The sequence below is a fragment of the Schistocerca nitens genome, chromosome 9 (assembly GCF_023898315.1).
Source record: "Schistocerca nitens isolate TAMUIC-IGC-003100 chromosome 9, iqSchNite1.1, whole genome shotgun sequence".
Lineage (NCBI taxonomy): Eukaryota > Metazoa > Arthropoda > Insecta > Orthoptera > Acrididae > Schistocerca > Schistocerca nitens.
The window spans coordinates 413,684,553-413,698,694 of record NC_064622.1 but is presented as its reverse complement, the minus strand read 5'-3'; the positions used below and the strand labels follow the sequence as shown (position 1 = coordinate 413,698,694).

The following is a 14,142-nucleotide window of genomic DNA, read 5'->3' as shown; positions in this document are numbered from 1 at the left end:
CGAAACTCTGGCCTCTCACTACATGCATATGCATCCTCATAACTTTGTATAACGGCCCAGGAAGCAATTACTTAACAAAAATATTACAATATGTCTTCTGAATATATCTGGCCAAATCCAAACTAATCACTGCAACACAGGCTGTACTTTCCGATAAAGACATGTAGCCAGGCTTGGAGAAACACAAAAATGACCACCGAATTCCTTACACCTTATAGCTCAATTGAGCATCACTCAAAATATACATATAGCAGACTACACTCTCTGAGGAACAACCAATGTTTGCTTAGCAATGTATCATTTCTTTTAATAATGTAATTTTCTGTTTTATATTACTGATACTGTTTATATCTAATAACTTTGTGTTCTGCATATATTGCTTTTATTTCTTTATATTATAATACAGTTACTAAACAAAGAACCATTTTATGCATTTTCTTCTACACTTTCTCAGGCAAGACGGAATTTCTTGCTGCATACTTACTATCACATTGTTGGCAAAAGTGAGATTTTGTCTATTATTGAGAAAAAATAGTTCTTCATTTTTCCTGTTTTCCATAATTTTTTATTTTTAGTTATATTTAAATTTATGTTCTTTGTATACAAATGATATTTTATTTCCAAGTAATATGGATAATAATGGCCTCTTACACTTTAAAATGGAAGTTTCATTCTTATATATGTAGATGTTGTATCAGGAGGAATAATAAAACTGTTACATATAAAAGGCAGAGTGTATGTGTGTCATCCGGGATCTCCTCCCAAACTACTGGATTTATTTCAACCAATTTTGGCACAGAGGCAGCAAGCCTCATGAGGATCATCAGCCTCCCACCTCCGATAAGAAGGGCAATATGGGCAAAAATGTGTTTTTTCCAGCTACTGGCATATAGGCTGCCCTGCCCAAAGGCATGTTGTATGGGAACAGTATCAGTCTGTCAAATCAACCTGTTTTGCAGAAGCAAGATTGATATTTTGGAGCCCAATATGTTGGCTGCCCGTGATGAGAGGCATGTTGTGTTGGAACAGCATTGGCCTGTTTTATCGACCTGCTTCATATGATGGCCTGTAGATCAGGAGCTTAAAATGATTCTCGGGCCTGTGATGTACTGCCTGCCCTGCAAGACAGGCATGTCATGGGAGTAGTATCGGCCTGCTATATTGACTCATATTGCTGGGCTACATGTGCCGATCAGCATGACTACGAACAGTGTGAAATGGACAGAGGAGGGGATGGACAGTAAGAGGGGGAGGAGGAAATGGACAGAAAGAGAGAAGGAAGGGAAGATACATGAAGATGGAAGGTATAGAGGGGCAGTGTTTGGGTGGAAAAGGAAGAAGGGGAAGGCAGAGATGGAAAGAGAGAGGAGGAGGAGGAGGATATGTTCAGAGGGAAGGAGAAGGCAGAGATGGAAAGAGAGAGGGGGAGGAAGATTGTCAGAGGAAGGGGAGGAAGATATGGATGTGGTCAGAGGGAGGGGGGAGGAGGGGATGGACAATAAGAGGGGGAGGAGGAGATAGAAAGGTAGAGGTGGTAAGGTGAGATGGATGGACAAAGGAGGAAGAGGGGTAGAAGGGGGGGAGGACTTGTATTGAACACATACGCAGGCAAAGCCACAAGGAAAAGCCTAGTAGTAAATATTTTAGGAGCTAGTAGTACAGACTAGTTCAAATAAAACATCCCATATAAGATGTGTCCTTTTTTTTTTTTTTTTTAAAGGGATACAATTGTACACACAGGTAAAATTTCGTTTCATGCGTTCATACTCCAGTTGTTTTGAATTTATTCATCAACTGTCTTTTTAATGTATTTATTTATTTCAGAGTTCAGGCTGTAAAATTGTGACTGAGTTTACATAACAGAATTTTTCAACTGTGATTGTGATTGTCATTTGTTAGCCAATTGTATTGTATTGTTTAAGCATGCCACATGTATTCACAAATGCTGAGTATGTTGATATGGTATTTGTGTATGAGTTTTGTAATGCACATACTGCTGCTGCTGCTGTTGCTTGTAGAAAACATAGTAGATGATTTCCTAACTGTAACATACCATACTTAATTATTTGTCTTTGATGAACACATTCTGTAAGTCTTTGTTTGGATTACATTCTAGCCAATAAGATATTTCATTCTAAACAATAAAAAATGGGACATGTTATATGGAACATTTTATTTGAATAAGCCTATAATACTATCTTGTAAAATATTTACTGTTCCTCCTTAAACAATTGATATGTTGTAATTTCTGTGTGATAATTTCTTTTATCATTAGAATAGTTTGAAACTGGACAAAAGATAAGAAACACTTTAGTGAAAAAATTAATGACAAGAGGTTATGATAAGAAATAAATAACTTTTCAGTTAAGTGGAAGACTAAACATGGGAAACAACTCTACATAATAATTTTTAAATTTCAACATGTATTACATAGTAAGGGAATCATGCACATAACAGAGGCACCAGCAATACCTCCTCACTAACAGATGGGGTAATTTGTTTTAGCAGTTCCAGAAATTACTGTTTGTGTCATACGGAGATAAGTAAAGTAATGGTATGTCTCAAAGAAATGTATAGACCTGTTTGTCTGTCTTTCAAAAGTTCTTGATTTTAAAAGTCACTGGTGTCACACTATTTCACCAACTTTTTTCTTATCAGACATACAATGAATACCACACGCATTCACACAGAGAAAGATAATATAGTATCTAAATTTAAAAAGATCATTGCTTTTGGAAGGAAAAGAAAAAAATAAGGAATGAGAATATTTATTTCTTCAAATTTTCTTCTCTCCTTTCTTCTCCTGAGCATGCTTTGATACACAATGTGCATCTTAATATACGAGGTACTATACTGTTGGTGAAAACTGACCATTAATTTAATATAAAATACAGAAGACAACACCTTTATATTCGGGAGAGTAAGAACACATGCTTTGTTTTCTATTAAGTGTACAAACAAAATGCATATGGAGCACATGAAACTGCCATTTAGGTTTGAGCAAACTTGAAATTTATGTACAAAAATATTTCATGCAGGATACCTTGAGTATTAGTAGCTATAATAGTAGTAGTAAGAATGGTAATAATAATTACAGTAATAGAACAGGAACATGTCAGAAGTATACAAAGAAATCATAAATGGACATTCCCACTGAGATTTCCAACAGATGAACAATCCATACTTACCACACAAAATAAGAAATACCAGTACGGTGGACAACTACACTACACAATCATTAATAACAGCTGCAGAACTAAAGCTCATTTACATGATAACTGAAAAGGACTATTAACAGAACAAACAGGAGGGAGCATGTCTAAAGGAATGAGCCAGAATACCCCCAACAATAGCTTAGGACCATGCAATCAAATGCAGGAAATGATGTAATACCTTTTGAAGAAATTAAAATATTTATGGTTCTGAACATTTTAATTGAACAGTAACACAATGGCAACAGTTGTATGTGAAATAAAAGAAAAACTTGAAAGATCGATAAGAAGATAGATGCTCAAAGAATGCAGCACAAGGCGAACCAAAATGAATTTTTTTACAGTTTTGACAAAAATTATATTATACGCAAACAGGACACAAAGGACATGAGATTGACAGAATATGCTGAGGAAAGGGAAGCTAAGAGAAAGAAAGGGTGTCAGACAACTAAAGGATTGACCTTGAATAATAACAACATGCAGAATGCATTTTACCAGCAGACAGATACTGGCAGTGTACAATTTTGTATTGGTCTATGACGTATGTACACAGCAAAGGGCATTGTATATGAAACATAAAAGCCAATTTTTGAGTTTAAATCTCTGACACAGTTTATGGTGCTGTGAAAATTTTATTACCATTCCCATAGACAAAAAGGAACAGGGGAAAGTCTTGGCTGGAATATCAACAATTATGGAAAAGGAAGATTGCTACTCACTGTAAAGATGACATGTTAAGTTCCAGGCAGGCACAATGAAACGATTGTTATACATTAAGCTTTCAGTCAGGCCATCACCAGAAAAGAAAAACACACACACATTCACACAAGCAAACATATTTCATGCACATGTGACTGCTATCTCTGGCTGGCCTGAGCAACTGTGTGCATGTAAGGTGTTCTTGCTTGTGTGAAAGTGTGCGTATTTTTTCTTTTCTGGTGAAGGCTTTGGCCAAAGCTTAGTATGTAACAATTTTTTTGTTGTGCCTCTCTGTAACTCAACCTGTCATCTTTACGGTGAGTAGCAGTCTATCATTTCCATAATTTTTGATATTCCCAGAGACAAAACGGTCTTTCTGGATTCTTGGCAATGTGTTGAGAGTTAACTATTATTCTATGTTTTGTTTTTATCTTAATAATATCATGATAATTGCCCCTTAATCAGTCAGTTGATTTTGTTAAGTACATTGTATGTGAATGTATTGTATTAAAGCATAAGCCTTCAAACATTATGGAATGATTACTTTTCAGTAAGGTCAGAATCTTTCAAAATAATGGGTACCTGTTGATGGCCCAATAAACCAAAAAATGATAGATCATGAACATATATTAGAGGAATGAGCTTTTGGTGAGAGAAGAATCCATCAAAATTATTATACCCAGGCAAAATTTTTGTTGTATTTTTAAGATATGTAAAAGGACATTTACATGAAAAATGATTATAAGTAAATTTAATGTGAAATGAGATTCAATTCAGGTACACTTTAATATTTATCCTTTTAAACGAGAAAGAAAAAATTTCCATAGTCTGTGACACCTGTGAAATGAAAAGTCTAGAAAATTTAGATAGTTTAAAAGAAAACTCATGTATTTGGAAACAAAATATAAACATATATAATATTACTTTTGTCAGGGAACAATACCATTATGGTATTAATTATTGTAGGAACTTGTTAATGAGAGTACAATATTTTTATAGAAAAAATATATTTTTCTTTCTGTTGAACTGAAACAGGGGAAAAATAAACACCTATTGATTTGGCTTTAGACTCTTCAGTTAACTTTTCAGATGGTACTGAAAACAATAGAAATGGTAGGCATATGAGACAAAACAGTAAGATAAAATAAATGAAATTCAACCAGGAATCAAACTACAATGTAACAGCCATGTGGAGTGTTAAAATATTTTGACATCAGTAATATGCGTTATATTAATGCTATAGTAACTACATTTAAACAAGTAGAATTGGAAACAAATTGTTGTGAGTGTAGTAAGGAGTTCAGATGTGAGTGCCAAAGTTTGAGGTGGAGAACAGAAAAGGGGGAGGGCTTGAGTGGGGAGGGGGTGGTATTGAATTCTACAGCAGAACTGCAGAGAGTGGAGTATCTGTGGAATCTGAAATGATAACCTAAGGTTAATAAAGTAAATGATGTGAGGAAAATACTTTTTGAATCTTCCTAGCATAGCAAATCTTTTTATCACAGAACTCAAAAATTGATCTGAAGAAACTATGAAACTGCGAGAGAGAACGGCTAGTCAGGGGGTAAAAGATTTAGTACTGCTGACAGACACAAATGAAAGAACGTGACACTACCAGTTCTGCAAGCTAAAACAGTATCTATAAGCAGTATGAAATTTTTTTGGTCTCCTGAAGGCAAGTAATGGACAAAAATTCTGTTTCACAGTTTCAAAAATGGATCTTTTCTTTTCATAAAGAAAGTTCTTTGATATGTAGATGTGTCATAACCCAAATCAAAACTCTACCATATCTTCCAGTTCATGTCTCCTGAGGAAAATGCACTAGAAAGAAATTAATGCTGGTATTGATCAGAAAAAACTTAATTGACATGAATAATAACTTAGACTCTTCTGCCGATTACTTTGTATGCTCCAGGATGTGTATTGGGAGTCACTAGGCTTGTTTTCACAGCGTTTTGATTCCTTTCATTGTTCTGCAACACCCATCTTTCAGTCGCCGGAAATGTATTCTTTTCTGTTTCGCTGTATAGTTTTGGCTAATGTTATAGGACTTCTATTTGTGAATACAATATTTATGGATGAAAGCCACAGGTGCTCAGCAGCATTTTTTACTTTACTCGTTTCATGGTCAAAATACTTTGAAAGATTTCCATACCATGATTTTTAACAAAACATGTAATGAAAATATCCCATTAGCACAGTTTTGCCCTGAAGTCGAATATTAAAAGTCTAAATTTAAATGTCCCAGTTAAACTCATAAAGCTTGCAATCATCCTTCCATTGCATATACTTCTCTGCACCCTCACATTTGTGTAGAGTATCATCTTCATTTTCAGAAGAAGGAAGTTTGTAGTTTGGTCAGAGCTGACCACCTGTCCTATCCTCATAAAAAAAACACTCCCATATTAAAAAAAAAAAAAAACTACACACACAAGGCAACATAAATCCCACAGGTATTTAACCGTAATTAATTCCTTGATTCAGTGTGATGTCAGACGAGTAGTATAAATTGGTGTGAAATTTGGAATACAAATGACTGTACAATGATTTGCTTTTAGTCCTGCAACACAAGATACACATTTAATGCCTCAGTCTAAATATGTTGATTAAAAGCAGATTCAAAATTACTCACAAATGTTATCAGGTCATATCAGAAAAAAAAAAAAAATAAATAAATACAAAAATGCACGACTGCAACAAATTCAGTGTGTTGGTAAAATAGATCTAAAGAAAACTGAAGCAACAGCTAAAAAATTTTGATCACTGACTATACTATGATCATGTAAAGTAGACTCAGTGCAGAAGAAGAGCAGCAGCAAATTGAAAGAAACAATAATGACAATGAAGCCACACACTAAATATCCAATAAAGGCATCCTTCCAGATTGCTTAAATGTTAAACTTGTTGACTTAAGAAGAATGGAATTCTAGATGATGAGCATACTGTAATGTATTTATGAGATTATGGCAGTAAACTTGAAACTCACTTTTGGACAAAATTACCTGCCACTGAAACAATTATCCATTTAAAATAGTTTTTCTTTTTAATCTGTTATTTTTCTTAAAGGAACAAAGCAAACCTTCACTTTTAGAACAGTGATGACAGCAAATGAAACAATATCAAACTTGAAAAGCTTACACATCTTTTCTTTGTGAAGCTCCTATATGCGTAATACATCCAGCAGGACGTTTACTTCCCTACACTTGTTTTAAGCCAGGTTAATTTCAAGAATTGTGTACAGTTTTGTATGTAACTGGATGCAATTTATAAAATATGAGCTATTTTTCATAACTGGAACAATGTATGCATTATAACAGGAACCTTTTTATGAAAGGTGACGAAATGCAGATAATTTGACATTCAGTGTGCAGCTCTTTGACTTCCACTCTACAGCTGTACATGCTAATGCACTCCCACTTTTTTACCTACATGTTTCGTTTTACAATAAGTATGAGAAATTAAATAAACTGTGTCTATTGAACCATCTGTGAAACAAGCAACAAATATGATTTTATTAAACACCTTATTAAACATACTTCCTTTAACAGTTTGCACTATAGCTCTTAAAGTAAATGATCTAGAGCTCTGTTACCTACACAAACAGATTATGCAAAGAGAGACATTTCAGCTAACCTGTGTCTATGAGCAATGTCTTTGCAGAATGAAGACATAAACTTGCAGAGAGCTTAGCGCAGGCTATGCTATCAACTCCAAATATTAAAAATAAGAATTTATCCTGATAAAACAACATTTTTATTGTTAAATGCCTTCACAATTTTATATCTGCTTGTATTGCTATTAAATGCTAAATCTGGCTTACTAGTTTGTTTTTCATGCGTAACAATACAAGAAGTACATAGTAGCCTAAGATTTAAAGACCTTATGAAAGCTTCAAATATAACATCGCCAGAGCAAATTAGATTTTCCTGTCATTAATTTTTAAAGTAAGCCAGAGACATTTATCAACAACACTGTGTATACTGTACAACAGTTCATATTATTTAGAATTTTATGTACATTTTTACTATGAACTGTAAGTGAAATGTGTATATCTTAAATAAGTGCATCTAAGTATCATACATTTAATTAAGCATGCATATTGTACATTTTAACATTAAACTTTCCTGATGCTTTATATGAAGCAGTAGCAATTGATATGGAAAAATTTCCACAAAATCACATAAACAACAGACAAATATGCACTACCGCATGTGGCATTATATAATAGCTCTTAAGCAGTTTTTAAGCTTGAAGAATTCTTCAGTGCCTTTCCCATACTGTTATCTGAAATGAACTTCACACTGATAAACCTGGCATATATTGTGACATCTAAAATTGGCAGTTTTTGAGCGAGAAAAGGTATATTCTTTTGAAACTAAGACAGAGATGGATTTTTTTAATGGTTACAAACCGAGATGAAAACATGGAAAATACTGTGTGGTACTGTTCCTCTTTAGCTAAGCTGTCTAAAGACTCTTTCATGTAAACCTAAAAATTTAATTGCTGAAGCATGTGATCTGTGTGACAAAGTTTTCACTCTTCCCTCCAACACTGTAACATTTTTATCCCATGAAGACTTAGAGCAACTGCTTGACAGACCAAAAAAGAACTCCAAATTCAAAATCCATGAAAATTTCCATGATATTAATTTTTGATCGCATAGTTACTCATATGACAGATGGACAAAATAGAACTTTGCTAAAGATTGTGACCTCAGTAGCTTAAAAACGTTAGAAGTGTCTTTTGTTATTGAATAATTATGGTAAATACACAGAACTAGGTACTGAATTACAAAGTGCTGTGGTTATGATCTGATACACAGATAAATTCAAGCAATAGTGACCACACTCAGAAGGCTTCTTATATTTTGTCTTTTTAAAATTGAGGAAAGTATTTGCAAAGTTGTCTCACTGCATACTGACTCAAGTTTTGTTGTTATTTGTTAGGGGAAGAGAGGTTTAAGTAAAACATTATACCCAAATACAGTGTATAAAAATTAAATGCTGAAAATATATTACAGATGCTGTTTATAGTGACAACAAAACATACTGAGTTTGATGTTACTATCAACAAAAAATGATTTGTGTGTCTTCATAGCAACAATTAAGAGACATTTGGTTTGGTTAAATAAATATCATGAAATAAGAATAATTTGTCCTGAATGATCTACCAGATTTCGCAAAAATACAGAAAAAGGCAGTTAGTGTAATGAATTTTTATTGATAATTTGAATGAGCTCTTCATCATACATTCAAGATCAAGGTCAATCTTAATCACATTGTAACATTTTTCTTTAACAGTGGGTATAGAATTCATTTACCAATGAAACAGATACGGAGAATTTAAGAAACTGAAATGAATTCAAAAATGAAATGAATCATAGAAATCCAAGGGGAAAGGAGTGTCAGACACAATAACCAGAAGAGGAAGCCAATATTACTCCATATCATATGATCAAGCTGCAGTATAATATGTCCATACATTACATGGCAACATACACATGAAACATTACAGACTACAAACTAATTATAAATTAACAAAATATACAAATAAAATATTTTATGTAATTCACAAAATATGCCAGTAAACTGCTAAGTATATCCACATGAAATACTTTATTGACTTAAGTAAGTGCGTCTATCTGTGGTTAATGTGCAATCACTACTGCTTCTCTTACACTCATACAGTTTTGTAATTGCCAGCAAGGTAACACTGCAGGCAAGTGGGCTGTGGTAAAGTTGTAGGTGGTCTGAGCAGTTGTGACTGCTTACCTAAATCTTTAACTGTTGGTGGCTGGTAGTTCTCAGGCTGATGGGATGATTGGATCAGTCTTGCTTGGCTTCCAGTGCTTCCCGCTGAGAGGGTTGACGTAGAACTCAGAGTAAGGTGATTTGGTGTTCTCCCTAGAGTCGACTTCCCTTTTGCTGTTGCAACTAGGCTTGAATCCTCTTCTCCCTCAGACTTTGTTCCTGGATCCAAATCATGCTGTTTGCCACTACCTTTTTCATGACTTTCATCTGCAACATAACATAATTGTAAAATGTTGTATTATATTGGATTTTTTGGCAAAGATTCATAGCCACTGTTGTACGTATTGTTTCAAGAAAGGCTTGTAATACAATATATGTGCTCTATTACTGGTACAATATATTTTGCAGATAGCCAGACTGAATTGACAATGGAAAGTTCAAGATCAGCAGAAATGGGAGAACCTGCAGGGATCATATGTTGCATGCCAACTTGAAGAGGCCACATCACAAGTGATCAAGCTGGCTGCTGCTGCTGCTGCTGATGATGATGATGAGGATGATGATACTGTGCACAGTTTCACTCTCCATTGTTTCATGGAATTTCTTTTGGTGCAGTGCACTAAAAAGTACTTCTTCTGAAGAAGAGAGCAGTAGAACTCGTGTGAAAAGTCGATGACAACACTCATTGCAGTGGCATTTTTAAGGGTCTTTGAATTCTTACACTCTCATTCCGATACATTTATGCCTTAATGATATTTCTGCTAATAATAAATATCAGTTTCAGCTGATCTAAGGCACTGTCATGATACAATTCACAAAAGTAATTTTCCTGTAGACACACACACACACACACACACACACACACACACACAAAAATCATACCTCTGTAGCCACTCTTCCTATGAATTATATGACTATCTGATTCTGTTACCTACTTGGCAAGTAGTACTGTTCACAGTAAAGCTGTTTGATAGTTAATAATGTATTGTAATAACTTTGTATATACAATTTTAGATAACTATTTATGAATGCATGCTTTCATGGTGATATCCATTAATAGAATGTTATTAGGTTTCAAGCCACGTCAAGTGGTTAACTATTTAGTGTTCGATGCAGCTTTAAACTCAAAAGTATTTTATTATTTTAATTGCAGATGACTATTATTTGAAAATTATTAATGTAACCAAATTATTAATCCATTAATATCTGAATAAATTTCTAGAGGAAAGACAAAAATAAAAAACTGTAGTGCTTTAGAGGTACCCAAAACACTCAGGAGAATGCAGCACTTGTCGGAAGCATTGGTAGCTCCACACAGAATCAGCATCTACTGACATTGGCATTCAAAAACAGTTAACTTTCCAGTTATTAGCACAGCGGTGGTATGATGCAAATTCATGACATTCAGCATGAAGGGGTAATGTTACCAGGTAAATATCAGGCTACCAATAGCAACTACTGAACTTTTGTCACATAGAATCTGGAATCAAGTACCAGTTATGAACTAACACTAATACTCACAAGAACCAACCCTTCACACTGAAGCCAAGTTAACTGACCATGCATGAAGTACACACAGAACTTTTTTGCATCTCTCAGCAGAAGGAGCTTTTTTTGTACTTACAAAGAATGTTGTAGTAAAATGCACCAATCCATAAATAAGTCAGTCACAGAACCTCCCAGAGATTATAATTGTTAAATGATAAATAACTTTAGGAGACATCAATCAAACCAGTATAACCCACAAGTTGTTGGAAAGTGGCTATAACCACTGTGCCGCAGTAGATGATGTACGCCACATGGCAACGGAACTGAGCAAATAGCAACTTTTTCAACACATCACCTCCTTTCAGATTTGATACATAAGTTTAGCTGGTATATGCATGAATAGCATTAAGCAGTCTGTAAGTACCCCTTCTTGATGGGCTCTATGGGCATGATTAATGTAAAAGGTGACATAATTATAAGAGTACCTCACTCAGTCACTGTGCCATTTATTAGCCTGTAGATAGCCACCATATAAACAGACACATAAACAAATTTTTAAAAAAAGTGACTCATTCTGCAAAAATTTTATACTTTGGAACTATTAACGGAGCATAAGATTAGCTAACTGAATGCATTAGCAGATTGGGTTCTACAAACTATGCTGAGTGCATTGTTTGATTTGTTGTTGTAATGACTGACCGTTTAAGCTAGTAGTTATGTTAGAATTTGGATCAGAACTGTAAGATCAAAGAAAAAATTTACTGTAGATCTAAATAGGTACACACAGCTTACACTGTTCAGATTCATTACATGTGATTATTCATAGAGAAGCAGGAAAGCATTACAGTCTACAGCAGATAAGAAAAATTTCAGTACAAAAGTCAGTCTCAAAATACACTCGTGCTCATAAATTAAGGATAATTGCAGAATGTGGTGCCACACAACATGGCACTACACAAAATGGTGCTAATAGCATAGGCACATAGGGAACACACACAACACAGATCTGGAAGTCCACAGTATCGGTGATAAGTTGAAAAAACCGCACCGAAACAAATCTGCTACAAAACACCACTGTTTCCAGCACATGTAACCTGACATCAATATGGGATATGATCACCATGCACATGTACACAGGCTGCACAATGGGTTGGCATACTCTGGATCAGGCGTTCGAGCAGCTGCTGGGGTATAGCCTCTCATTCTTGCACCAGTGCCTGTCGGAGCTCCTGAAGTGTTGTAGGGGTTTGAAGATGTGCAGCAATGCGTTGTCCGAGAGCATCCCAGATGTGCTCGATGGGGTTTATGTCTGGAGAACAGGCAGGCCACTCCATTTGCCTTATATCTTCTGTTTCAAGGTACTCCTCCATGACGGCAGCTCAGTGTGGCTGTGCATTATTATCCATCAGGAAGAAGGTGGGACCCACTGCACTGCTGAAAGGTGGACATACTGGTGCAAAATGACATCCCGATATGTCTGACCTGTCACAGTTCCTCAGTCAAAGACAAGCAGGGGTGTACGTGCACCAATCACAATCCCACCCCACCATGCTTAAAATTGCTAAAATTGCTCTTTGTTTACTAAAATCCTGCTATAGTGAGAAAACAGAAAAGAATGCACATCATGCCTACTCACAATTTCACCTTAAATACAAGGTCACATTTTGAGGTTATTCTAAAGCTCATCTATGCCTACTTTCATTCTCACCTTAAATATGGAGTCACACTTTGGGGTAACTCCAAAGCAAACCGCAACATAGGGCCATTAGAATCATATTATGAAGCAAACCTAGAGACTCATGTAAACCACTATTTAAGATCTCTGACATTCCTCCTTTATCATGTATGTACATTATGGGAACCCTTACATTCTTTACAATCAATGTAATGGGTATGGACAGTAGATTGCAAAGAAAACTGTGGTAGTCATGTTCACTTTGACAGACAAAACAAAAATTTATATATGACCTAAATCAACGCATCCCTGTGCCAAAGTGGTACTTTTCACATGGGAGTTAAACTTCATAACAAAATTCCTGAACACATAAAATCATTTACTGAGGACAAAACCTTTGGAAAACCGTTTATAGCATCACTGCTTTTACCCTACTGAAATACTTAATGTATGATGTGTACTATTCATAATTTTAAGGAAATTTGCACAGGAACCACTTTCACCTGTACATTTATAAACTGACTTGGCCAATGGATTATGCATAAACTGTTTTTGAAGAGAACAGTTGAACAGCAAAACTATGCTCTGCTCTTAGATACATATACAATCTATATTTAACTGTTACTTAAATTTAGAGTGTTCACTATCAATTACAACACCAGATAAATTGTTAATTCTCATTAGTCTTCTCATTCCCCGCATCATTCTAGTTATACCTAAATACAGTTCAGTAAGTAAAGATGTTAGGGTAACACTTTGATTTGTAACAGAAAATCTGTTTGGTGAGTGTTAGTAGGATGTCTTTCACATTACAAGTACCTGTGAGAGCAATCTTTCTGGAGTCCAGACCAAATAAGGTGGCCAGAGATCTAGAAGGAAAAACCTGAAAGTTTTGAGAAAATAGACAAAATAATATACAGAGAAGATAAAAACTAAAATTACTTTCTTTTTATGTATGTGATTGTAATAACATTTATTTGAAGTGTGGAACTACTATAAATTTTATTCTGCGGGCTCTTACAGATTTTGCTTTTCTTTTTCCTTTCTCCACTGTCAGAACAACAAAAAATTTTAAAAGTGTTTAATGTATTTCTGTAAATAATTAACATTATACCTATGCATACTCTCATTTCTTATAATATGAATTCTTCATTGTCATCTGTGATATAGTATCGTATCTATATAGTATCATCACTGGGCAATGATCCAATACCAAGTAAATAACTATAAAATTAATAGATATTATTGCATTCTATGCAGGTCCTAACATGTCTGTTTGTTGACACATATGTCAAATTTAAAACGCAGTCAATGCAGA

General features: G+C 34.8%; 1 protein-coding gene across 1 annotated transcript in view; it reads right to left on the bottom strand.

Moving 5' to 3' along the window:
• The window catches only part of LOC126203093 (protein still life, isoforms C/SIF type 2), a 582,152-nt gene that overhangs the window by 2,521 nt on the left and 565,489 nt on the right, over nucleotides 1-14,142 (bottom strand). Inside the window, exon 18 of the mRNA XM_049937336.1 lies at nucleotides 9,683-9,928. Within this exon, the coding sequence (XP_049793293.1) occupies nucleotides 9,683-9,928 (246 nt within the window). The remainder of the gene's footprint in view (nucleotides 1-9,682; nucleotides 9,929-14,142) is intronic.